The sequence below is a fragment of the Cotesia glomerata genome, linkage group LG3 (assembly GCF_020080835.1).
Source record: "Cotesia glomerata isolate CgM1 linkage group LG3, MPM_Cglom_v2.3, whole genome shotgun sequence".
Taxonomy (NCBI): Eukaryota; Metazoa; Arthropoda; class Insecta; order Hymenoptera; family Braconidae; genus Cotesia; species Cotesia glomerata.
The window spans coordinates 28727820-28754951 of NC_058160.1; the positions used below are offsets into that span (position 1 = coordinate 28727820).

The 27132-nt window shown below is 28.0% G+C and overlaps 4 protein-coding genes across 9 annotated transcripts; 1 reads left to right on the forward strand and 3 right to left on the reverse strand.

Annotated features, from left to right (window-relative positions):
- Positions 1 to 303: 303 nt before the first annotated feature.
- LOC123261896 lies at positions 304 to 10252 on the reverse strand. Of its 2 annotated transcripts, XM_044723762.1 has the most exons (4): positions 10051 to 10252; positions 9527 to 9665; positions 1074 to 1226; positions 304 to 997 (listed from the first exon to the last, which is right to left on the reverse strand). In XM_044723762.1, the coding sequence occupies exons 2-4, from the start codon at positions 9571 to 9573 to the stop codon at positions 865 to 867; spliced, it is 333 nt and encodes a 110-aa protein (XP_044579697.1). In that variant the 5' UTR covers positions 9574 to 9665; positions 10051 to 10252; the 3' UTR covers positions 304 to 864. The 2 variants fall into 2 exon arrangements, with proteins under 2 accessions (XP_044579697.1, XP_044579698.1); XM_044723763.1 differs by lacking the exon at positions 10051 to 10252 and having other exon boundaries at positions 9527 to 9738.
- Positions 10253 to 10281: 29 nt separating this feature from the next.
- LOC123261892 lies at positions 10282 to 18172 on the forward strand. 4 transcript variants are annotated; one of them, XM_044723757.1, is made up of 4 exons: positions 10282 to 10673; positions 11611 to 11781; positions 16613 to 16864; positions 16928 to 18172. In XM_044723757.1, the coding sequence occupies exons 3-4, from the start codon at positions 16620 to 16622 to the stop codon at positions 18054 to 18056; spliced, it is 1374 nt and encodes a 457-aa protein (XP_044579692.1). In that variant the 5' UTR covers positions 10282 to 10673; positions 11611 to 11781; positions 16613 to 16619; the 3' UTR covers positions 18057 to 18172. The 4 variants fall into 4 exon arrangements, with proteins under 4 accessions (XP_044579692.1, XP_044579691.1, XP_044579693.1 ...); XM_044723756.1 differs by having other exon boundaries at positions 10283 to 10673; positions 11611 to 11769; XM_044723758.1 differs by having other exon boundaries at positions 10283 to 10569; positions 11611 to 11769.
- Positions 12117 to 22995, reverse strand: LOC123261894. 2 transcript variants are annotated; one of them, XM_044723761.1, is made up of 6 exons: positions 22430 to 22995; positions 19286 to 19391; positions 14670 to 14878; positions 13008 to 13115; positions 12741 to 12925; positions 12117 to 12428 (listed from the first exon to the last, which is right to left on the reverse strand). In XM_044723761.1, the coding sequence occupies exons 1-6, from the start codon at positions 22607 to 22609 to the stop codon at positions 12299 to 12301; spliced, it is 918 nt and encodes a 305-aa protein (XP_044579696.1). In that variant the 5' UTR covers positions 22610 to 22995; the 3' UTR covers positions 12117 to 12298. The 2 variants fall into 2 exon arrangements, 1 of the variants encoding a protein (XP_044579696.1); XR_006508803.1 differs by having other exon boundaries at positions 12336 to 12428; positions 12646 to 12925.
- Positions 22996 to 23117: 122 nt separating this feature from the next.
- Positions 23118 to 27005, reverse strand: LOC123261893. The gene is made up of 6 exons (XM_044723760.1): positions 26774 to 27005; positions 26402 to 26661; positions 25582 to 25739; positions 25021 to 25220; positions 24479 to 24578; positions 23118 to 23667 (listed from the first exon to the last, which is right to left on the reverse strand). Exons 1-6 carry the CDS (start codon positions 26875 to 26877, stop codon positions 23161 to 23163), a joined length of 1329 nt encoding a protein of 442 aa, XP_044579695.1. The 5' UTR covers positions 26878 to 27005; the 3' UTR covers positions 23118 to 23160.
- Between the last annotated feature and the right edge of the window lie 127 nt (positions 27006 to 27132).

Below are 27132 nucleotides of genomic sequence, written 5' to 3' on the forward strand. Positions count from 1 at the left end.
ATTGCAATTTCTATAATTTAACATCATTTATTGTCCGAATTCCCAAGATTTAGTGAATCCCGGAAAAAATTTTAAAATCATGAAAAATTCATATTATTTCAGATTTATTAAATTTCTATTATTATTATAATTTTTATTCTATAATAATTTTAATGAAATAGTATGAATTTTTCATAATTTAAAAATTTTTTTCCGGTCGATTTTTTTCGATTACCAAAAAATTTATGTCATGGTCGTACCTCGTATTTTTCCTTTTTCAATTCGTTAAACAAAAAATAAAGTAAATAATTAACTTACTTATATAAAACCCTGAGTGTAAGAATTTTATTTGTTTGTCTCTCATCTTCTTTAGAGTATCTGTTCTTTAGTGTATCTCCTAAAGTGCAATCCCCTGAATGTTTCATGAGCGTCGATTTGGATGTCAGAGAATCGACATAAAGGAGTGAGATAAAGAGAGCATCAAAGAAAGAGATAAAAAAAATTTTATACGCGCGATCAGCCCGTTACAGTGGATACTGTAGTTATATATATAAAAGTGGCTCTCTACTTGTCTCTCATCTCAGTTCAGATGCTGTATGGTGGACGTGACTGAAAAAATACGCCTGCAGCTACCATGTACCATCTCTTTTTATCTTCCTTAGCTTTATAATTGTCTTTATCTCTCTGGTTACTATATAATACTACTACAATATATATAGTAATAATAATACTCTGTAATATTTTCTTCTCTGTTCTTTTCTTCAGGAGTATTGGCTCGATTCGCCACTATACTCCTCTTCTCTGCTCGTTCACTGCGTCCAGCCCATGAGCACTTACGAATTACGCGCAGGGTGCAATGTACCTGTTGTTTACCACAGACTGAGTTCAAAGCCCGGTCAGTGCTGCTGATGCTGATGCTGCTGCTGCTAAATAACTGAGTATAGAGTATATAGTATATACAGTCTCACCATCACCAACGCAGAAATCTTCAGTTCCCTGCTCATCTTGCTCTTGCTTCCTATATAATACAACACAACACCTTTAATCTCAACTCTTGGGTATGTATACATACACGTATCTCTGGATATACTCACCGCATCAGCTTCTTAAGCCGCCTCGGGAAAGGGACCCTTGGTCCAAGACAACAACACTCGGCTTGATGCTGATCCACCACACGTCCTCTGCAAGGCAGTGTGCCTTTGGCCAACTTTAAATCAACCTCCTTTATTTTATTCGCCACATGTAATCTCAAACATAACGATAATTATCATCTTTAAATAATATATACTAGCAACCTTGCAGTTACTATGTGACAGCTGTGACTTGTCAACTATAGATAAATAAAATTTTGCTTGATTAAATAATCTTTTGTTAAATTGCACTGTACTTTCTTAACTATTGACATTTTTAAAGATATAATCTCATCCTGATGTTACACTCATCAAGAGCTTTCATTTGAGTACCCACTTGCATTTTTGATATATTTTTCATATATACATATATATAATATATATAAATATATAAAATATATGAAAAATTGATGTAGGTACTCAAATGAAAGGTCTCGATGAGTGTAATGTCGGGGTAAGCTTATATCTTTAAGAATGTCAGTAGTTCACAAGATATTTGTTAAATTGCACGGTACTATCTTAACTATTGACTTTTTTAAAGATATAAGCTCATCCCGATGTTACACTCATCAAGAGCTTTCATTTGAGTACCCACATGCATTTATATATATATATATGAAAAATTGATGTGGGTACTTAAATGAAAGGTCTTGATGAGTGTAACATCGGGATGAGCTTATATCTTTAAAAAAGTCAATAGTTCACAAGATATAAGGTCATTTCTTAATCATGTATCTAGAGATAGAGCATTTTTGAATGCAGCCTAAATCCTTATCATCATAAATTGATTATTGGTGAGAATGATATGAAACCATGAAAAAGCACAACTGCAGATCAAGACTTTTCCAACGATACCAAATTTAACCATAAAGACCCATTTTATCATATAAATACACTCACCAAAAAATTTTGCTTATTCTCTTAATAATATAGGTATATATGGAGCTAATTACTTAACTGAGTAATTTATTTTTAATATCGAATTAAATTTTTGAAGAAGAAATTAATTGATCAATCATCAGCTAAATTAATGGAAGAGTTAAGTTTAAATAGTGGGCATAGTATCTAATGTAACTGCTGAGTGGGTTATTTTTTTTACATCAGTGCTATACGAAGTCAGAGGAAATGAAAATAAGAAAAAAAAAAAATAAAAATAAAAAATAAGTAACATGGACAACACAACACAATGCCGAGTCAGCGGACAAAGGGCGACGTCCTGACGACGTAAACCCGACTAATCGATGCTCTTATCTCGCCGAGGAAGACGATTAATGAGCCCACGTAAATGCATTATATTATTTTTAATAGTGCACGCTAGTTGTTCAATTTTTAAATTAATTACATGAATAATTTTGCTGTTACAAAAAAAAAAAATTGGAAAAAATGTATGCACATTTTGTAAAATAATTCCGTCTAACAATATATCATCTGTAAATAAAAAGATAAAAATTGTTTGACGTTTGCTATTTTGAGTATCATATTGTTATATTATTTTTTAAAATAAAAAATAAACAGTGTTGTGCAAAGAGAGAAAAAAAATAAGCCGTAAATATACAGCGATGATGATGGGGCCAAGCTCGCCAAGCTTGGAATAAAAGGAATTATATATTGTATTTTTTTTTTAGGTAGCCCCATATATATTTCACCCACTCATTCGCTCCCGTGTATTTAAAATGCAAATCTGACGGTTCGTAAATCTCTGTAGCTTGAAACTAAAATCAAGAGTTGTTAAAAAAAGTATTATTCATTTTTTAAATCTCAAATATTATCCATGTAATTATATAAGCTTTACTTTTTTTTTAATAAAAATTTTAAAAATTCAATATTTACGGTTAATTCGATGGTAGATTTTAGGCTCCATGTAATTACGAGACTTAACGAGTTAAGGTGAAAAATAAATTTAGCGTGGAGCCTAAAGCAAGTATATTTAAAAAATAAAAATAATAATAATAAGTAAGAGAGCCAAACAGATTTTAATCTGCTGCGTAACGTCTTGGCGTAATTTATATATTTTTCTTCGTCTCACGTGTACAATTTTTACAACGACTTGTTCCGTCTTACTTTATATCCCGCTATCTCCACTGGTCTTTGCATCGCTTTTATTATATTTTTTTCTCCAACTCCATCTCGTTCCTCCTCATCCTCATCCTCATCTTCAACTTATTTTTCTCTTATTTTTTCCTTCGCTTATGCTACAATTCTTCCAATACCTAATCCTCTGGGTATCTTACGAAGGTCCCTCGCCAACTCATAAGCCACTCGTCTTCACCTTTTCTCCTTTTTTAATCACTATCTTCTTCTTATCATCTCCTCTTTTCCTTTCATCGTCTCACCCCAGCCTCTTTATCTTTTTTTTCAACTCAACTTCATTCTAACTTCTATCCGTATTAGTAAATAAAATAAAAGTGATCCCGCAGCGTACGTGCAACAGCTACCGCATACATTCTAAATTCCTTAGCATCTCATTCTTCCCTGCTTCATTTTCTTTTAAAATAACTTCTCAGAAGTTGTTGAGAAACTAAACACGCCCCATACCAGTAAAACCCAAACGAAGTATCCAACTTCAGATTTATCTTAAAGTTATTTTTGTAAGAATTTAATTCTTGGGAAAATTTTTTCCTACTTCGATCAAGATCAAAGAAAACATAAATTTAAAAAAGGAAAAACGAAGTTAAGGTCAAATAAAGTTTTATGATACTTAAACGCTTCGTAACGCTTAAAAGGTCGGATGAATATAAGTAGATGAAGTTAAATAAAAGCTGTTAAATGTAAAATCTTCTTCTATTGTGCCCGTTTCCAATTGATCAGCATATTATACACATATAAATGTATACAAAACTCTCACTCTCGGAGTGTTTTTTTCCTTAGCAAAGTTTCTCGCTTCGTATGTTGGCCTTAGCCCTCTGAGCCTCTACTCTGGCTCAAAGCGTCATAGCCGGTTTCTTGGCTCTTTCATCCCGTCTCCCTCTTATCCAGTCTTACTCTTTGCTTTACAAACCTCTCTGCTTATTTTTTACTCCCTTCTCTCTCACACATATAAACTTTAATACCGTCTTGTACGTATGTATGTATTTTTTTCCATCCTATTGCTCTGATCTCTGGCTTTCTTTCTTTCTCCCTTTATTATACACCCAGTGACCAGCTTTCATCTTTTTATTCTTCATTTTTTACAAGTTGTCTTCTTATTCTTGGTACCTGCCTCTTTCCTTACTTCGCAGTCAACTTCTCTTCTCAATATTTTTTTATCTTTGATTTTTTATTCTCCACATCGCGTCTTAATGCCTCAAGATTTTGGCTTTAAATTCAGGAGCAAAATAAAAGTATAAATGTCGAGATAAAAATTTTTAACAATAAAATTAATTATTTCTTCTTTATATTTTTATGTTTAATTTTCCCTTGGTTGAAGTTTTCTCGTAATATAAGAGCCCTTAAGAAAAATTTATCTGCTCCACTTGAGTCATCGGAAATTCTAGATGGTAATTAGGTTCCTGAAGGCGTACTATTGTACAAGTGCTCGAAGTTTAAAAAAAAAATAAGTACAAGGGACTCATGTAGACTCTTGTTCACCGAAGAAAACACATCGATAAAAAAAGTACTCGTGAGCTTTAAGTGAACACAGATGGTCAGAGATACTTCTTCCGAGTAGAGTCCGTTGAACTCCACTACCCTTGTGTTTATTTTCTAGTCCATTATTTTACTACCATATCGGTCTTTAAATCAAAAACAAATAACAAATATCCGTAAAAATTTTGTTATTTTTAAAAATAAAAAATAGTTTGGAAAATCCGAAAATGCATGACTCATAATGCTCATTTAATTATGAAATAATAAAATAAAGAATGTGAAAAAAAATATATAAAACAGCTAAAATAGCCCGATAATGCGCAAGCTCCACTAGTGGAATAAATGTATACTATATATATATATATATATATATATATATATATATATATATATATATATATATATATATATATATATATATATACACGGAAAGAACAAGATGACACTGGATATCATCCCAGATTACACTGAGTGAAAAAAAATTTCAGATAGTAAGTAGTATAATACATCTGGATTTTTCTAGCTACTATCTAAAATTTTTTTTCCCCACAGATATCACTGAGTATAATCTGGGATGATATCCAGTGTCATCTTGTTCTTTTTGTGTACAGTCTTCTGGTTTTTGTTTTATTTCATGACACTCAAGTTAACAGACGTTTAAAAATTTTTGATTTTTTTTATTAATTAAATTACAACTAAAAAAATATTTCTAAAAAATTACACTTATAATTTTTCAAGTTTTTTATATGTGAAATTTTTTTTTTAATTGAAATTTTTTCAATAAAAAATCTCTAAAAATTTTGAAATGTCAGCTAACTTCATTTTCATTTATTTCATTAATTGTACATGAATGATACTGAATTATCTAGCTATTCGCATTCGGTGACCTACAATTCTTTCAAAGAATTAAAAAAAAAAAAAATTTTACTTAGTTAATGTATTTTTTTGAAAGTTACAGTGTTTCCAGAGTTTCATACATGACGGACAGGAAAATTTTATGATGTTTTTTTCCGTTTCTATTGCACAAAATCAATTTTTTAAAAGTGTTAAATTAATCTCCATTCAATTATCTTGAAAATAGAATGCAAAAAAAACTAACAAGACTATAATAATGAAAATAGTTGCCGAAATGAGGGAAAAAAAATTTTTTCGATCGTAAAGCACTTTCTAATGCTTCGCATCATTCGTCGTGCAATTACTATCTGAAAATTTAACCATAAAATAAATAATTTTATTGACAGAAGATAGTAACTTTGTCGATGACGATAATAATAATTATCATAAAACAAAATCAATACAATAGATAAATGAATATAAATAGATGATTAAATATACCATAAACCCGCTAAAAACGTCGTGAAGAGTGTCACGAAAGAGGCACTTAAACTCGGATGAGTCGTGTCGTGTCCTGTATAATCTTGAGCCCGTGAAAGAGCTCCAAGAGTTTGTAGTATAGCAGTGGTGTAGTAGTGGATGCCCAGATAAAGTAAAAGAGAAGAGATGCGAGATGAGAGACTCTATAGTATAGAGCCACAACGTTTAATGCGATTTAAAACCGTGAGTTGAGCTACCCGTGTTACGAGCACACACACAGCACACATTCTCAAACGTACACATCATCTCTTTTATTTTATTTCTTTCTTCATATTTTTTATTATTCTCTTCTTTTCTACTCGTATCAAATGTGGCCTTGAAGATGCTCTCTGGGGCTTTCCAGCAAACATACACACATCTATATATACATATAGATGTATAGATATACTGAATGGTTGATGGCGAATACTCGATCCGCACGCGCGAGCCCAAGGCTCCATTTCAGGGATGCTGATGACCAGGCTTTTGTTATTCAAATTTCTGGATATTTTCGCTGATATTTTTGTCTAATTTATACGAATTAAACAAACATATATTATATTTTCTGTATTAAAAACTCCGGAATTAATTCACCGCGAGTTGATAATTAAAAAAAAAATAATATACACTGAGAAAAAAAAATACTTTTGCTCAATTAACAATTTCTTGGCTCAAGAAACTCGCTGACGATAAAATATTCTATTATTATTAATTATTAATAATAATAATTATAATATTATTTACAATATAAATATTTAATATATGTATCAGTTAATAATATTAAATATTTAAATATTAATTGTAATATTTAACATAATATTTAATATTATTAATATTATATATTATTTATAATAATTAATAATTATTAATTTCTGAAGAGAAGAACATCAATATTTATTTTTGGATAATAAATAAACAAAAGAATAGCTTTATTTAAATTAAGTAACAATTATTTCAATCAATTTAACAATTTCTTGAGCTAAGAATATAGGGTAGAAGTACCGTTTTTGGCCATCTTAGCACCATTTTTGGCCAGTTAACATTTGAATTAATTTATAAAAAATTATAATGTTATAACCATATTTTTGTTGAGTTTTAAAAAATGTATGTTAAAACAAATTAAGTTTGTAATGGTATATTAATATAAAATCATTTTTATCGTTTATTTGAACAATAAATGGTCATAAACGGTACTTCTACCCTATTTTCTTGAAAATTTTCAAGAACATAAATTCTTGTATCAAGAGAATTTTCTTAATAAAAGTATTTTTTTTCTCAGTATATAATGAGAGTAAATTATAAAAATTAATTACTAAGTGCGTTGATTGTTGGTTGATTGATTGTCAATAAAATGAGTGACGAAGTCGCCGGCGGCAACGCCAGAGACTAATTTCTGATAAGTAAGACATAAATGTAAGTAAACTCCCGTATTACCAGAATATACGTAATTGTTTCGATGAAGAGACAGGTTTAAATATGAAGCTGTAATGCAGAAGTCAACATTGTTTGTACATAATCGTTTTACTGGATGGTTTTTAGTTTGTATCGACGATCAGGATCAAGATGATAATGATAATGATAATGATGATGAGTCCGCGGCAATTATAACGGGTGACGTAAAAAATCTGGCGCCAACGCTTGACCAGCTACTGTTTCCACTTCCCCTTTAATCGTGGCTGTTTTTTCTACTCCTGTCCCTCGGGCGTTCTTTCTCGATGACAGATGGTCGCTTTCATGGAATTAATCGAAAGACATTAACTCTTCTTGTATTTATATTTATTTCTCTCTCATCAGTTGTTCACTAAACTTTGAATCAGTATCCGTAAGGATAGTACCATTTTATACTTTATATATTTTATAGCATATAGGATACATACATACACAGTGTGTTTTGAATAATTTTATCGCGTATTAGATTTTATAAATTAGCATTTATTATTAATTTTGGATGAGACGTCGGCTCGACAGCCAAAACGATCAACAGTTCGGTGGACCGCAGACTCGAGAAGAATGCTACGGGGTGTCGGTTTGCATTTGCATAGATTATTCATTCTAAAGGATATACCTTGCTCTTATAATACACGCCACAACACATATGTCTATATAACTATATCTGTATCCATATCTACACGAACATGGCAAGATAAAAAATAAAATATATATAAGAGAGAAAGAAGAAATAAAATTCGACTGATGTCTGATGTGTGATCTCTGATCAGTTACTTGAGTTTAAATATATACACGGATCAAAAAATATATTTTCGTTTTATTTAAACCTTTTTTTTTGGTAGCCAGTCAGTTGGAGAAAATATTTTTTAACATGCAAGTCTTTTAAAATACATCGAGGGAAAGGTTGTTGACTGCAACCAAATATATATTCATGGCGAATCAATTATTGGATCGAAAATCGAGATGACAGAGAAAGAAACTTGCTACGGAGATAAATAATAATAAGCAACCTTGCAGTAACTATGTGACTGCCGTGACTTGTGAACTATAAATAAATAAAATTTTGAATTTCGTTAAATTGCACTGTACTTTTTTAACTATTGACATTATTAAAGATATAAGCTCATCCCGATGTTACACTGATCGAGACCTTTCATTTGAGTACCCACATCATTTTTTCATATATTTATATATATTATATATATGTATATATGAAAAATATATCAAAATGCATGTGGGTACTCAAATGAAAGCTCTTGATGAGTATAACATCGGGATGAGCTTATATCTTTAAAAATGTCAATATTTCACAAAATATTTGTTAAATTACACTGTACTTTCTTAACTATCGACGTTTTTCAAGATATAAGCTCATTCCGAAGTTACACTCATCAAGACCTTTCATTTGAGTACCCACATGCATTTTGATATATTTTTCATAAATACATATATATAATACATATAAATATATGAAAAATTGATGTGGGTACTCAAATGAAAGGTCTTGATGAGTGTAACATCGGGATGAGCTTATATCTTTAAAAATCTCAAAAGTTCACAAGATATAAGGTCATTTCTTAATTATGTATCTAGAGATAAAGCATTTTCGAATGCAGCCTAAATACTTGAAAGATGTAAAATAATAAAATTATAAATAATAATTAATAATTATAAATTATAAATAAATAATTATATAAAATAATAAAAGATGATATGATAAAAAAAGAGATATATCATATATGTATAAGTGTATCGAAAATTGGAGAGAAATACCCGGTGGGTATATCGAGTATAATTTTATAAAAAAGTCTGATGCACGGAGCACGGGTGATGGCGAGAAGCCACCCCGTAATTACAAAATTGCAAAGTTTCCTCCTGGAGATCAGGATCCTGATGCCCAACCCTGCACACGTCCCAAATAACAACTGATGCAGATGCTGCGTGTGCTGGGACGTAGCTTCCGTACAATTTCAGAGTGGTTTAAAAATAGCTCTAAAATAATTTAACACGAGAGTGTATACGGGAATGAATGTATCGAGACTGCAACTTACGTCTTATGTCTTGGCTTGGTTCTTCTTCCAAGTACACCCGTTGTCATGATTGTATAGGACCCTACAGCATTTACACCGTACACCGCCTTCTTGAGAGCATCAAACCAAATTAAAGACACACAGCAACATCAAGCACAGGCTGAAAGAAGAGAAAAGATTCAGTGCTGGTGCTGCTCCGTATCTTGTCTTGGGACTCGCCCGCGAGTGATCGTTATCGTGTCGAACCAATAATCATTGTAATTCTACCAAATTACCCTTCGGCTCGGGTCTCTATACTACTTGTATCTTAAAAAGTTGCGTGAAATTCACTGATCTACTTTGACATGACAAAAAATTAAATTTCTCCATTCCTTTCTTCTCTTTGTATAGAATACAATGTTATGAATTTGCATTTTGCATGTTTTTAACTACGCTTTTACAAATATTCGTTTAAAAAAAAAAAAAAAAAAAAAAAAAAAAAAAATTACCACAAATATTTCAATAGTTGGTAATTATTATACTATAACTCATTAAATATTACTTACTTTGTATTAAAATTACCCTGTCACCTTTTTACGGGTATAATTTGGGTATTTTTATTTTTTTTTTTCATTTTCAGTATATTAAATTGCAATTACCAGATTGGTAAGAAAAGAAATTTACTTTTTTTTTTGTGCGATACTAAAAATAATTTTGAAATTTTATTCATTTTTAGATAAAAAAAATTAATTGTTAATTTAAAGAACAATTAAAAATATTTTTATCATTTACTTTGTTCTTAATTATCATATGGACGTTATTAAAAACATAAGACATGTTAAAAAATAGTGAGATATATTTGTAAAAAAATTAAATGACCGCGCCATCTCGAGTGACAAGTTTAAACTAAAAGAATTTTTTTTCCGAACCAACGCCAACAGAAAAACAAAATGGCCGTGTTGTATAACATACTTTCCCGCCAATTCACCACATGGTCGCATCACCGGCGTTGTTAATAAAAAATTTGCCACACCTCTTAAAGACGTAAATAATCGTAATTAGATAAAGTAACAATAAATAACAAGGTAATTGTATTATTTTAATATTTAAATTGTCTGAAAAATGCAGCAGCCAACAAAACGTATGAAAACTTCAGATTCACATCTTAACGCAATTGCATCGTCAATTGGTAATAAAAAATTTGTTTTATTATTTTTTAATTGTTTTATAAAAATAATTAGTTTGATAATTAGTAATTGGAAAATTTTTGTGGAGTTTTTTCAGTGTAAATATTTTTTCTAACCTAAAAATTGTGCAAAAGGTAGATACTGAAAATCATTATAGTGTTTCTAAAAATTCTTTCACTGAAAAATAAATTTGCTTGTAAAATATAATTAAAAATATTTTTATTGTGTATCTGTTGAATTTTTTCTTTATTAAAAATAAATTTTTCAAATGTATTCTACTTTCAGTGCTATGAAAATTAATTATACTAAAGTTAGCCAACATTTTTAATTTTTTGATTATTTTTTTCATTATTAAATTAGAACCAAAAAATATTTAAAAAAAATTTCACGTATTGTTTTTCAAGTTTTTTTTAACCAATAAAAATTTTTTTTTAATCATTTTTTCATTAAAAAAAAATTCTAAAAATTTTTAGATGTTTGCTAACTTAATTTTCATAAGTTAATTATGAAAATAAAGTTAGCCGACATCTAAAAATTTTAATGATTTTTTTTTATCAAAGAATTATTACAAAAAAATTGAAAAAAAACTTTTTCATTTGTTAATAACTTCAAAAACTATAAGTGCAATTTTTTAAAAATATTTTTTAGTTCTAATTTAATAAATTGAGCAAAATAAAATCGAAAATGTCGGCTGACTTTATGATTATAATTAATTTAGCATATATTTAATAATTTTATAGCAAATAAATTATGGCAAAAAAATTGACTTGTAGAAATTTAAAAAAATAAAAAATGCAATTTTTTGGAACAAATTTTTTTGATAAATAAAATAAAAAAATTGTTAAGTGACTGCTAACTTAAATATAATTTCAGTGCTATAAAAAACAAACAACAAACTAATTTGTTGATTTATAATTAATTATTCTTTTGTTTTTACAGAAACGATTGGACACCTTGTAAAATCAATTGGACAGACCCACGATTACCTTTTAAAAGTAAACAAGTTAATTGTGAAACACGTTCGGGACCAGGAAGAACCCAAGGTAGCTTTGAATTTAAGTACAGTGGACACAAACGAGCCATAGAAAATAAAAATAAGTAAGTGACAAGGTTAAATTTAAATTAAATAATAATTGACATTTATAATGATAATTATTATTATTAAATAAGTAATATGTCATAAATATACAATATAAATTTATGTTTTTAGTTATACTTGTTAAATTTAGGTATTTGCTAGCTATCACAACGTGACTTATAAAAAAAAAAACTTAGATACGAAAAAAAAAAAAAAAAAAAAAAAAAAAATACGATTGAGATGCTTAAATTCATGATATAAATACTTAAAAACTATTTAAAGAAAAATAAGTACATATTTTACAATTGTATCTCCCTAAAAAGACAATTTTCTTACAAGTATTTTAATGCATTAATTAATATTAGATAAATATAATAAATATAATGCTACATGATCATTTGTGAGTGATAAGAGAGACATTAAGTAATTTTAACAATAACAATAATAATAATAATTGCTTCCGCAGAGTGATAATTTGATTTAAAGAATTTACAATTGAATCAAACAAAATAAATTTAATATTTAGATAAATTATATTCATTATAATTGTTATTTATAAATTGGTTCATCTTTATGCTTTCTTCTAGGCATAATGTCTGCAAATATCGGTGGTGTAACTTTTCTTTCACTTGCTTCCCATGTATAATAAGTATCTCTGCTTCTGGGTTTTGATTGGCAACTAAATAATTAAAAATTAAAAACTTGAAATATATTTTACGGCTTTATTTATATTTTAACATCAAAGTTCGTCATTTGTTAGTTGGTAAAAAATTATTTTATTAGTTATTACAGTTAATACAATTATTATAAAACAATTAATTATTAATTATTGGATAGCGGTTAGTTGTTACTTTAGTTAGTTAAACAATATAAATAACGTTAAATACAATTGTGACCTTTTTAAGAATAAAATCCCCTCCACCAGAATAGACTCCGCAGTAAATCTGACAGAAAATAGTTAGTACAATTAGATAATTATTTAATTACACACCGGCAAGTATTTTTGTCGAAGTACAGTCCCTCAGAACACGATTCTATCTCTCGACACCCGCATTCACATTTATCAGAGTCCCATATCTTAATATGGGGAAATCTTTTGCACTTTGCCTCATCATCACTGTTTGAACACACACATCTGCATTCATCTTGTATATAAACTTGCTTACGATTGCAATGCTGTAATTTTTAAAATTGTTTCTTTGATAACTCATTACTCTAAGATTAATAATTTATTAAGTTATAATTAGTTGTGACTTACATGATCTGTGATACTGCATTTGCATGTACAGTTGTCGTGTACTTCCACTGGTATTAATTCCTTGCCTTGATAGGATAATGTACCATTAATATACTTTGTTACTGCGATCTGTAAAACAATGTTTAATAATCTATGTTATTAAGAGAATAAGAAAAATTTTGTGTCCAGGATAATCATATGATAAAATCGGTTTTTTTAGTTAAATTTAGTGTCATTGCAAAGGTCTTGATTTGAATTTGTACCTTTTCAAGGTTTCATATCATTCTCACCGAAAGTCAATTTATTATGATAAGTATTTAGGATGCATTCGAAAATGCTCTGTCTCTAGATACATAATTAAGAAATGACCTTGTATCTTGTGAACTATTGACATTTTTGAAGATATAAGCTCATCCTGGTGTTCCACTCATCAAGACCTTTCATTTGAGTACCCACATCGATTTTTCATATATTTTATATATTTATATATTTCACAAATACTATATATATATAAAATATATAAAAAATGTCATGTGGGTATTCAAATGAAAGATCTCGATTAGTGTAACATCGGGATGAGCTTATATCTTTAAAAATGTCAATAATTAAGAAATGACCTTCTATCATCCACGCGTTACACTCATCCCGACATTACACTCATCAAGACCTTTCATTTGAGTACCCACATCAAGTTTTCATATATTTATATATATCATATATGAAAAATATATGAAAATGTATGTGGGTACTCAAATGAAAGCTCTTGATGAGTGTAACATCATAATGAGCTTATATTTTTAAAAACGTCAATAGTTAAGGAAGCACAGTGAAATTTAACAAATATCTTGTGAACTATTGACATTTTTAAAGATGTAAGCTCTTCCCGATGTTACACTCATCAAGACCTTTCATTTGAGTACCCACATCAATTTTTCATATATTTATATACAGGTTGTCCCAAAAGTCACGGACGCCATTGTAGCATCTGATGAAAAAAATAATTCTGAGACGAAAAGTCTTTAGCCATTTTTCAATTAACCGCATAGATAATTAATTATTAATTAAAAATAACGTTTCTTTATTTGTTAGAGAGAGAGCGCCAGTGTCCAATAAAGTATGTGCCAAACAAAGACACAACTAACTGTATGATTAACTAGTTTCTATAGCTAACGTAGTCACACATATTTACTTACACATTCACACGTGCAAGCGTCTTCGTTGGAACGCACTTGACTTGACACTAGTGCTCTCTCTCTCTCTCTCTAACGCATAAAAGGACGTTATTTTAATTAATAATTTAACAAATATCTTGTCAGCTATTGACATTCTTAAAGATATAAGCTCACCCCGACATTACACTCATCGAAACCTTTTATTTGAGTACCCACATCAATTTTTCATATATTTATATATATATATATTATATATGTGTATATATGAAAAATATATGAAAATGCATGTGGGTACTCAAATGAAAGCTCTTAATGAATGTAACATCGGGATGAGCTTAATATGATGAGTTTAATAAAGCAAAATTTTATTTATTTTTAGTTCACAAGTCACGGCAGTCACATAGTGACTAGATTGCTAGTTATCCTTAATTTTATTTTGTAATTATTGAAGCATATATATTATATGTGTACAAATAACTTTATTATTTGTCTATTTTTATTTCAAAATTACCTCATAATTGACTAGATGCGTCTCAGTCGGCTGACAAGTTAGTAGTCTATGATTGCAACATCCACTGCATCTTTTTACTCTGGTACAAGGAGGAAAGTATACGGCTGCTGGATCTTCTACACGTAGATTGAGCGGTACTATTTGAAGTGCCGGCGTACACGCGGCAGGTTTTGCTAATGATCCTGATGCTCTTTCTATACCCATTCGATCTATAAAAATTAATCAATAATTCAATTTTTTTTTCTTTTTAGTTTTTTACAATAATTAATTGAAATCAGGATGTTGTAGATCAAAATAATGTTATGTTTTTTACTCCATTTTAACATGCGAAGTTTCGTCAGTTTTATTCTGACATTATCAAGCACCTTAAAATTTTACAATATAAAAACACATAGTCCTTAATTTTAAAATAATTTCTGCGCATGAAATTTTTAACTTCCCGCTAAGAAAATCGAAGATTTTCATAAATCGGGAAGTTATTGTTTTCACCCCGTTTTGCAAAGATCGAGTTTTCATCAGATGTCGACGTTAGAAGGTCATAGGAAGCTTTCCTGACTACTCCCGCGAGGTTGTCACTATGTCTGTATGTCTGTATGTATGTATGTGTGTGTGTGTGTGTGTGTGTGTGTGTGTGTGTGTGTGTGTGTGTGTGTGTGTGTGTGTGTGTGTGTGTGTGTAAGTATGTGAATCGCTTATAACTTTTGAACGGCTAAACCGATCGGAACCTACCAAACGGCGTTCTAAAGAATTCTCTCAAACTTAGATTTCCTGTGAATTTGAATCGATTTGGATCGATAGATTTTGAGAAATTTTGAAAAATCTCAAAAAAACTAAGAAAAAAATTTTTTTTTTAAGTGGTTTTTTTGGAATAACTTTTAAACGGCTTTTTCGATCAACTTCAAAAACTAATCTGCCCTTAAGCTTGAAAAACCACATCGATCGCCGCTAATCTGGTCAAAATCGGTTGATTCGTTCGAGAGATATCGTGAACGAAAGAAAACAGAAAAAAGTGTTTTTTTCACATAACTTCAACATTCTCTTCTCGGATCGTTTTTGGTGAAATAGAATAATTTTTAGAGCTCGAAAAACCGCGTCGATCGCCGCCAAGAACGTAAAAATCGGTTGATTGGTTCGGGAGATATCCTCGACGAAATATTTGGAAACAAGGATTTTTTTAACATAACTCCGACATTTTTCGGAATAACTTTCAAACGGCTCTACCGATCGATTCCAAAAACTAATCAGTTCTTAACATAAAAAAAACCACGTCGATCGCTACCGGTCCGGTCAAAATCGGTTCATTCGTTCGTGAGTTATCGTTGACTAAAAAAAACCGAAAAAAGTGTTTTTTCGGATTAACTCCGAATTTTCTAGTTTTATCAATTCGAACTTGAAGATTCTTCATGAGGCTGAAAAAACTGTGTTGAATGCTGCCAACCGCGTGAAAATCGGTCAATTCATTGAAAGTGATGGCAGTTTGGAAATTTGAAAAATTGTGTTTTATCAAACTTCTATAAGACTTTTAAGCTCTAAGAGCTCAAAAGCATAGAGAAGCAATCCCTTTAAGCTTAAAGAACTGAAAATAACACATAAATTGTATTTTTGAGCTCGGAGAGCTCAAAAACATCATTAGTGCAATTTTAAGCACCTAGGTATGAAATTAGCGCGAAGTTGCACGGATGGCCTTCAGGGTCTACCGTTTTTCTAATTTTTTAATACAACAAATTAGAGTGCCTAATAAATAAAACAAAACAAATCCATTTGAATACATTCAAAAACCTCGTCAACAATATGCTTAAAAAATTAATCTATTATTTTCTAGATAATATTGATAAGTAATAAATTATCAACAATAACCTTTAATTAAATACGACGGTTCAGATTTTGCTTTTTGGAAGATACAATATTAAATTAAATGAAAAAATTTTTTCTTATTGTTTCAGATAAAAAATGTCTGAAGATTTGTCCCAAGCAGTCTCATTTGCTAATGGTTATTTTGCATTAGCTGATGGTTTGGTTGATGACTTGGCTAATTATTTAGCTGAGGACGTTATTTTAGATTGGTTTGGACAGACAATTAAAGGCCGAAAAAATGTATCAACATTTATGAAGTTCCAAAATATTAATTCAAGACACATTATTGATGAAATAAATCCGAGTTCTACAATTGAGTACCGCAAAATTCGTCCACTAAGGTAAGTTAATTAGTTGAGGTTTAAATGAATTGCATTGTTGATAAATAAAAATTTTTTTTACAGAAGAAAATATTATTCAATGGGTAGTTGTGCGAATAAAACACTTGCAGATGATGATGAAGACAATGGCATTAGGTACAAGAGAAAATGTTATTCTGAAGGAAAAATGGACACAAGTGCTGACGAAACAGATGAAATGGATGTTGAATCCGAGAGTGTTGATTTTAGCAAAGCTTCTGTGGGATTACAAAATTACTGTCATAAATTAACATTGGCTTTAAATAATCTAAACTTGGAGAAATTGAAATTAGATTCACAGTCAACAGCGACTTCAAAGCCGTCTGAGGAAGCTTACAATGCCAAGGACAATGTCAGTGACGATGATGATGACGATAATTACTATAAAAAATCAAAGTTGAATGAAAGCTATGTAACGGAGCAGTTTTTAAGCAAATTAGAACCACAGCCGACTAATTTTGATGAAATAGAACAGAAAATAAACTATTTTAATGAAACAAACAAAGCTGGATTTAAAAACGAGCATGGACAAGGAGACGGACCAATGAATGAAAGTGTTAATCTGATGAAATATGTCGAAGTCTGCGGTGTTATAAAATCGGCGCGGTTTTTCAGCGCCAAACAAATACGGAAAGATCTGCGTCAGCGTCAGTGCCGACTCCAGATAGCTTATTCAAACAGAGACACAAATTCCAATTCATTTGCTAAAACTGAATCAATACAAATAAAGAAGACTGAAGTTGATAACGTAGAGTCGACCAGTGCAATGCTGGCGGATGACGTTAATAGAAATTGTTATAGTAGTAGTAGTAATAGTAATAGTAATTTACTAAGTTTACAAGAAATTAGAGAATTAGGTAACAAACTAGTCCCCCATGATGAAAATGCTAATTATTCAGATAATGACGAAGACTGTTATTATAATAATGATCGGAATAAATTTCTACGATGTCTGGATCTACAGATTACCGATAACGGCGTCAAGGTGAATGAGAATGATTTTGTTACGCCTAACTATAAAAGACAGGAATTGACACTTGATAACAGCCCCAAGAGACTGTTTAATGAAACTGAAACCGCTCGTGATTTTGTATTTAATTACATTATACATCTTATTATTTATGAAAGTAACACCAAATGTAGGCTCAATCTTTCTTATGAGTTTGATGGTTAAAAATAATTTTTCTACATGGAAAGAACAAAATGACACTGGATATTATCTCAGATTATACTCAGTGATGTCTGTGGTGAAAAAAAATTTCAGATAGCTAAAAAAAATCAGATTATACTGAGTGATATCCGGATTATACCAATTGTAATCTGGAAAGATCAAGATGACACTGGATATAATCCTAGATTATATTTTCCGGGATTCCCCCATATTAGATTTATAATCTGGGGTAATCGAAAAAAAAAGACCTAGAAAAAAATTTTTAAATGATGAAAAATTCATATTATTTCATTAAAATTATTATAAAATAAAAATTATAATAATAATAATTGTATCACACCCACAATTTTCCTGAAAAACAAGCACCCCCAGAATGACGATGATCACTCTATTTTTTGTTACAAAAAAAAAAATTTTTTTTATTATTATTATTACAATTTTTACTTTATAATAATTTTAACGAAATAATATGAATTGTTCATAACTTTAAGGGCCAGTTTTTCAATTCAGGATAAAATTATATTCAATGATAGAATATATCTATATATTTCATATATATATATATATATATATTGGCAATAATAATTTTATCCTGGATAAAATTTTATCTTGGATTGAAAAACTGGCCCTAAAATTTTTTACGGGTCTATTTTTTCCGGGGTTCGTAATCTGGTTTATACTCATTGTAATCTAGATTATACTAGCTACTATCTGAAATTTTTTTTCATTCAGTATAATCTGGGATGATATCCAGTGTCATCTTGTTCTTTCTGTGTAGTAATTTTGTTTTTATCAGACTTTTTTAGCGATCGGACCGTTCGTATTTATTTATTTATTTTATTTAATTTTTTTTTTTTGTTAAAAGAAAATCAGTACATTTGTGACACTAATTCAGGTTACATGATGGACATTAATACAAATGTCCTTGAGAATACGTAATCTTCAAAATATTTGTGATTAAAGCAGGAAAGTAGGCTGTTAATGATGAACAAAAAAAGAATTATCAAAGTTAAGGTCAAGTTATTTTTAAAAAGTCATTTTTTATAATTGTTTAAATTCTTTATGAGTAAGTGAAAAAAAAAATTCTTTTAATAACTATGTTAATTTTTGCTAGCAATTTTCCTATTACTCATCCAGTTTATTTCTTTATTACTGTTCAATTTTTTTTTTTTTTTTAGTTTACCAATGATTATAATTTAAAGTTATTTAATAATTTTTACATTTGTACTTACCGGCTACGAAAGAAGGCATTTCAGAATCCGGTACTCCCTTAACGATAGAGAGAAAATCTTCAATGGTTTCAAAATTTTGCATTTGTTTCGCTAACTCTATTGATTTCTGTAACAATAAAAAATTAATTTTTTTTTTAACTAACAGTTTAAACAAACGTCTAAATAAATAATGGTTCCCTTTAATCGTTACAATAAAATGAGTCACTAAAATAATAAATGCAAAGTAAAAAGAAAAATTTATAAATTAATTTTATCTTTATATAAAAAAAAATACTGATAAAAATCACAATCGGAAACAGCTTTCAATTTTATTTGATAACTAATTAATAAAACGTGACAAAATGTTTCTTTTTTTATATGCATTTTAATAAACAATTTTTGTGACGTATATATTAATATATTTATACACATATAACAGATAACTTTTATCATTATTGGTATCATGTATTTTTTAAATGATGTACCAATGGCTTATCATTATCAATGTAGCCAGAAATGATAATTTAATGACTCAGAGCAAAATAAATACTTGCATGACTAATTGTCAAGTAGAAAAATTTTTATTTTACATGCTGCGGTCAGTAATTTGACAAAAATAATAAATTTACTGTGAAAATTGTTAGTAAAACATAATAACATTTTTAGATGTCTTAAGAAAAAAAAAAAAAAATAAGTAAAGATGATAATTTTTCCTCTTGTCTATTTTAATATTTCCGTGAAATTTTTAGAAAGAATTTTTGATAATTTAGAATTTTAACAAGTGATAATATATAGCAAGTGTAAACAGTCAAATAAATTAATCTAAAAGGGAATTATTAAAAAAAATGAAGGAATAATTACTTAAATAATTTGTGCAGCTGTTTCATGTATTGTTACATTTATAGTTTGTAAATAAAACATTTTCATCTTATTATTCATTTAGATTTTTTAATATCATATATCAATTTTACGAAATTTATGGTAACGTGTTTCACACGTGGTACAATGTCAAATACTTGAATAACTTCTGGTACTCTATTGTCTATAAAATACTTAATGCTTAGTTTTTTTATCTTCGTTTCACCAGACTCTTAAACAATTTTTCTTTTGTTACATTTACAATCTAACATATTTATCATTTTTTTATCTTTTCGAGTAACAATATCTTACGTATTCAATAATTATATTTAAAGTATAACTTTAATTAAATTAAAATTCAAGATTTAAATATCTCAATTCTGTTACACAATTCTTTTAAATTTTTATAATCAATCAACTCAACTGATTAATTGTTAATTAATATTACGTTATATTTGATCAAGTATTATCTAATCCTATGATTCAAATAATTTATAACTTTAAGTCAAATAGAATTTACATAATATAGAAATATTTTTTGGCCTTTGCTGCAGAATTGGACCGAACTATCGACAATGTTTAATCTTAATAATTTTTAAATTATATTGACGTAATGCTAATAAAAGCCAGACTCTTCTTAATAAATATTTAACAATAAAATATTTTTCTTAGCTAACAAATGACATTCCAGTTAATAAATTACTTTATTAATTAAAATTAATTTATAAAGAAGAATTAATATTCTTTTTTAATTTTTACTAAAATATTCAAATGAAAAAAAAATTGATCATTAAATACCGGTACTTATTTTTATCTCAGTAAGAGCCTTTCACCACACGCATGTTATTCCAAGAAACAGCCTCCGGTTTGCCAATTAAAATAAATATCTGATTCTGAGAATAAAATATTTAAAAGTAAACTTGTTGATAAAAACAGCATCCCTAAGCTATGACTAATCTGTAATTTATTTCACACCGGCAATTAGCTATTCACATAATATCAGCTATTAGTTAATAACTTAAAATTTTAATTTAATGTACATAACACACTTGCCGAGTGTGTATTTACTAAATTTATACACTGATCTACATCTGTCATATAAGTAATTTTTTTTTTTAACATATAAATTGTCAAAGTATCACCTTAAATTCACGTAGCTTTAATTTCCGTTATGATTACATCTGTTTCAATTGATAATAAATCATTAAAAATACAGAAATACCTAACACTTAATGATTATTTTTAAAAAAATCAAATTAAGTCGTATAAATTTAACAACCATCAAACTTATACCGATTATAAATAAATTAAGGTCGTTCATTCGCTAGACAATGACAATTTATTGTATTAATTTATTATTATTTTCTTTCATTTTTATCTCCTTATATAAATATATAAATATATATACTTCATTCATCATTCTTACAAAAGATAAATTATTTACTCAAAAAAATTTTTTTTTATTTAATTTTAGAAAAAAATCTGAATGCAAATAAAAAATTACAATTTAGAAAGTACTATGGTATTTCCCACAAAGTTTGTATAATCACTTGCGTTAATGATCACGTGATTAGAATTGATAAATATAAATGTGTAGGTGCATTTAATATTAAATAAAATAATAATAATAATTATAAAAGCAGTAAATAAAACAGGAGTTTGTAATGACGCGTTACCGGTCTCTATTCTATCCTCGACATTATTTATGCTCGGACTTCGAGGTCACATGTGATCCACGCAAGACGACAAAACTTACATAGGAATGAGTTGAGGTGATACAGCAGGTACACATTTATTATCATCTATATACTATTTCATTTCACACCATTCAAGTTCATTCTTATCAGTAAAACCATATAAGTCTCAACATTTAAAAAGTTAATTATTAATTGCAATTTAACTATTTAATTAACAATAAATTTTTTTTTAATGATTTTTTACACCTGATTAAAACATTTAGCGTTTTAATTAAGCATTTACTCAAATTTATAATTATTTACTCGTAATTTATAATTAAAAATAATGACATTAAAATTAGCAGTCACTTAAAAATTTTTTAATTTTTTTTAACAAATAGATTTTTTCCAAAAAAATGATTTTTAAAAAATAGCTAGTATAATCCAGATTACAATGAGTATAATCCAGATATCATTCAGTATAATCTGGGATGATATCCAGTATCATCTTGTTCTTTCCGTGTACGTGTCAATTTTTTTTTTGCTATAATTTATTTGTTAAAAAAAATTTTAAAAATTATCAAATATCTGCTAAATTAATTATCATTTAAAAATAAAAAATATAATTTACCGCAAGAAAACTTTGTTCAGTTGTTGGATTATTAGGACTTGTGATTACTATCGACCTTTGATAGCTTGCAGGCCCGGGAAACACAATATCACCTTGATCCCCATAGTAATAAGTACTTTTACTATTAACTATATCGCAAATAATTGCTATTATTAACACAATCATTACAACTTTATACATTTGTTTATTCTTTTAATATTTTTAAGTATTAATTCGTTACGAAAATTAGTCCTTGATATTATTATTATTACGAATAATTTATTAAACAATAAACAGTATTATTATTTATAAAAAAAATAAGTTTAAATAAAAACTAAGATACTTTAAAATAGCGCGGATAAATTCCCGCGGTAGATTCAAAATAATAATATTTAAATACTTGATAGGTAATCATGTGTACAGCGAGAATATCACCGGACTGTCGGTTTTTAACAAGTCCACCAGGTAATATGTAGAGACTGTACACACACAAATACATGCATACATGCGTGTTCATTAATGTGTTAACTTTTACATAAGACATATGAAGAGAACAGGTGAACTGCGCAAGCGCATCCATTACCTCTATTTAAATTATAATTAAAGAGTAATAAATTAATAATAAATTTTAATTATAAATGATTGTTTCTATCATTATGATAATTATTATAAAACAGATCCCATATTTATTTTTGCCGCTAATCAATCAATAATTCATTGCTAACTTTTATTAATAGATTTTTTAATTTGCGTTATACAACTTCTTCAGTGAGGAAGTCAATGCTTTCATAGTCCATGTACCCGAATGTTGACTGATCGATTTCATCTAATGTTACAAAATAATTTCTAATGCAATCACGTTGAATTACACCCTTTAGGCACATATTTTTATCAGTGTAAGGCACTTTTTCCGGCTGCTCATAATTACTGGCAACGATTAAGGAGCTCTTGATTCGTTCATCCGACAGGAAATCACCGTGTCGCTCGCAAATATTGTGTAGCGCAAAACAGCATCCGATTAATTGAGGAAGTATTCCGATGTTTACGTCTATTGGGTAATTTAATATGTCAAACCGTGCTCTCATCCGTTCAATCGCTGTTTTTCTAAGTTGGCTTGCTGCTTCAATGTGAGAATTAAATAGTAGATCATTGCTCGTTGTGGCCATTGGGTATTCTGTCAATAACCATGATAATAGAGGGTACGAACGTGGTCCTATTACATAGTATGGAATTTCCATTCCATTTATACTTTGGGTTTCCTAGAATTTAAATATATTTGTTAATTTTTAATTTAAAATTTTTAAAATTAATTGTTAATTCAATAAATTAATTAAAAATTTTTTTAATTAATTTTTAATATAATAAATTAATTTTTGATTCAATAAATTAATTTTTAATTTTTTTAATTTTAAATTTAATAAATTAATTTTTAATTTAATAAATTGATTTTTAATTTTTTTAATTAATTTTTAATTTTTAATTCAATAAATTAATTTAAATTTTTTAAAATTAATTTAAAATTTAATTAATTAATTTAAAATTTAAGAAATTAATTTTAAATTTATTTGAATAGGAAATTACAAAAATAAAGTGTCATTAAAGTTAGCCGACGTTTTTAATTTTTTTATTTATTTAACTATAACTAAAAAATATTTTTTAAAAATTGGACTCATAGTTTTTTAATATTTTTACATATGAAAAATTTTTTTTATTATTTTGTAATAATTTTTTTAATTAAAAAAATTCTAAAAATTTTTTAGTGTCAGCTAACTTAATTTTCATAAAATAAATAGTTTTGACGAACAAAAATCTATTTTAATTATTAAAAATATCTTTAGCAAATAATTAATGTATTTTGTAATAATATTAATTATTATTTAATTCAAAACTCATTCTGATGATCAAATAAATTATTTGTGTATCATTAAACACCATTTTTTAAACTGGTTTATTAATATTTCTCCTCAATTCATTTAAGCGTTAAATTATTACTTCTTACTTATTTAACTAATTATACAATCATAAAAATAAAAATTAGAGCATTCAAATAATAAAGTATCAAATTATTACCGGTGGAATAACTTTTTCATGCAGCCTATAGATGTTTGAATCTTGTAATATTTCAATATCGGTTCTAGCGCCTGGAAATCTTATGCTGACATCTCTAAAACTGAAAAAAGAAAAGAAAAATGATTAATTCAAGTAACTTTAATAATTAATGCAAATATCGCTGATGCAATAACTATTGAAATTTAAAGCTTGTATTTTTCCATTCACTCGTTTATCTAAAAACAAACATATATAGGTGTATTTAAAAATGATGTGACAAAAAGAAATTGATCATTATCAAATTTGATAACCAACAAGTTAAATAACAATGACAATGATCATTAATAAATCAAAATGAATAAATTAAATTTAACAATACGTAATTAATGTCCCAATTAAATGATAAATGCTACCGATTAATGTTCATAATTTTTTTAATCAACAATATAAATCACTGATTATCAACAAAACATTAAAACAAATATACGTACGTGCGTCGAGCTACTTTCTTACTGTTCTAATTAATAATTTAAATAATAAATGAAATAATCACCGTGACGTACCAATTTTTAGAATCAACAATTGTTTGAGCAACAAACGAATAATAATTCTTTGAATTTGTGAAAGCATCGGCCATTCCATAAGAGTTGCAAATAGGAATATGAAGAGTATCAATGATACCGATTAATTGAGGTAACTTTGTCTGTTGTTCAAAGGTCGCTGCTATTTCAACAGCTTCTGCAGAATCTGGCATCTTTACAACCTGTAAATTAATTTAGCATAGATTTAATAATTTAAAAAATTCTGTAATAAATAAATTATAGCAAAAAATAATTAGAAAAAAAAATTGATATGTAGAAAGTTTAAAAAATAAAAAATGCAATTTTTTTTAAATGATTTTTTGGGATAAATTTTTTTTTGACAATAAATTTAGAAGATAATTAATAAATTTTAGAATTTTTTTTCTAAATAAATTATGGCAAAAAAAAATTAGAAAAAAAATTGATGTGTAGAAATTTTAAAAAACAAAAAATGCAATTTTTTAAAAGTAATTTTTTTGAACAAATTTGTTTATTAAAAAAAATTAAAAAATTCTCTAGTGACTGCCAACTTTAATGTCATACCTGCGGCAGTAGATGCTTGCATACAATATCTACGAATCTTTGCATTATTTTATGCACAGTCAGTTTGTATAAGCTGAATTTTGCCGACAGCGTTCCAAATGTATCGCGATTTGATATTTTTGATAGTACTGCTGCTATTTGCTTGTCAACCGGAACGCCTGAAATTAATAAAAAAAAAAAAAAAAAAATTATTATCCTAACTGTATCCTGGATAAAAAAAAATAATTCATTAGCATGAAAATTAAGTTAGCCGACATCTGAAAATTTTTAGAAAAAAATTTTCATCTGTAAAAAAAATTGATAAACTGTAAGTGCAATTAAAAAAAAATAATTTTTAGTTATAATGTAATAGTTAAAAAAAATCAAAAAATTAAAAACGTCGGCTAACTCTAATGACGTTAAATTTAGCTGTTACTTCACAATTTTCTTAATTTTCTTTAACAAATAAATTATGGCAAAAAAAGTTATTAAAATAATAGACTTGTAGAAATTTAATAAAACTAAAAATGCAATTTTTTTTAAATAATTTTTTAGAACAATTTTTTTGTTAAAGAAAATTAAGAAATTGTCAAGTGACAGCTAAATTAAATCAAAATTAAATTAGCAGATATTTAATAATTTTAAGAATTTTATAACAAATAAATTATAGCAAAAAAAAAATTAGAAAAAAAATTGAAATGTAGAAATTAAAAAAAATAAAGAATGCAATTTTTTTTAAATAATTTTTTGGAACCAATTTTTTTGTTAAATAAAATTACAAAATTGTGAAGTGACTGCTGACTTTAATATCATCTAACTTTAGTGTTATTTTATCAGCTACCATTTTTAGAAGTTCTATGATGAACTGTCATTCCAGCTCTCGGTTCAATATACGGGCTGAGTTTTTCGATCAAATAGACGTAAGTTTTACGCGAACATCTGAAAAATTCGAAACACTGATCATCAGGATAACCAGAATCTTTGAACTGCTCCCACCAAGTTTTTCCACTTGAATCATCGGGTGTTTCTTGGACGTTACCCGGAGTCTTCATCATAGTCAAAGTCGTCTTGAGAATGCTTTTCATTCTCTTTTTCTTATTTCTATAAATAAAAAAAAAAAAAAAAAAAAAAAAAAAAAAAAAATTGGACAAGTTAAAAAATCAAAATAAAGTAACTCGTATTATTTATTTTGCAATTGAGGTTATGTACTCACTCATTAGACATCTCCATTTGTTTTTTGAACTCTTCATTAGAACGAGCTAGGTCATTATCTATCAACTGAATTGTCGTTCCGTAATTAGCAAGCATGGCCTCCATCAGACCGAAAAAATATTTATCAAAAATAATTTATTTACTAGTTTTATTTTATTTTCAAGTTTCCGGCTTCACTTTCTATTGTTGTGTCCGCTTGCCGCCATATTGTTGTTGTTCTTTTACAATTTCAAATTTTCCGCGCATCGCGCGCGCTTCCCGCGGCACTTTTAAGAACTAACTATTTCTCTCGGATGACTTCCGGTTTCAGAGTGCTTGTGCTGCGCAATACTGCGCATGACGCCATTCGAGTCAAATCTC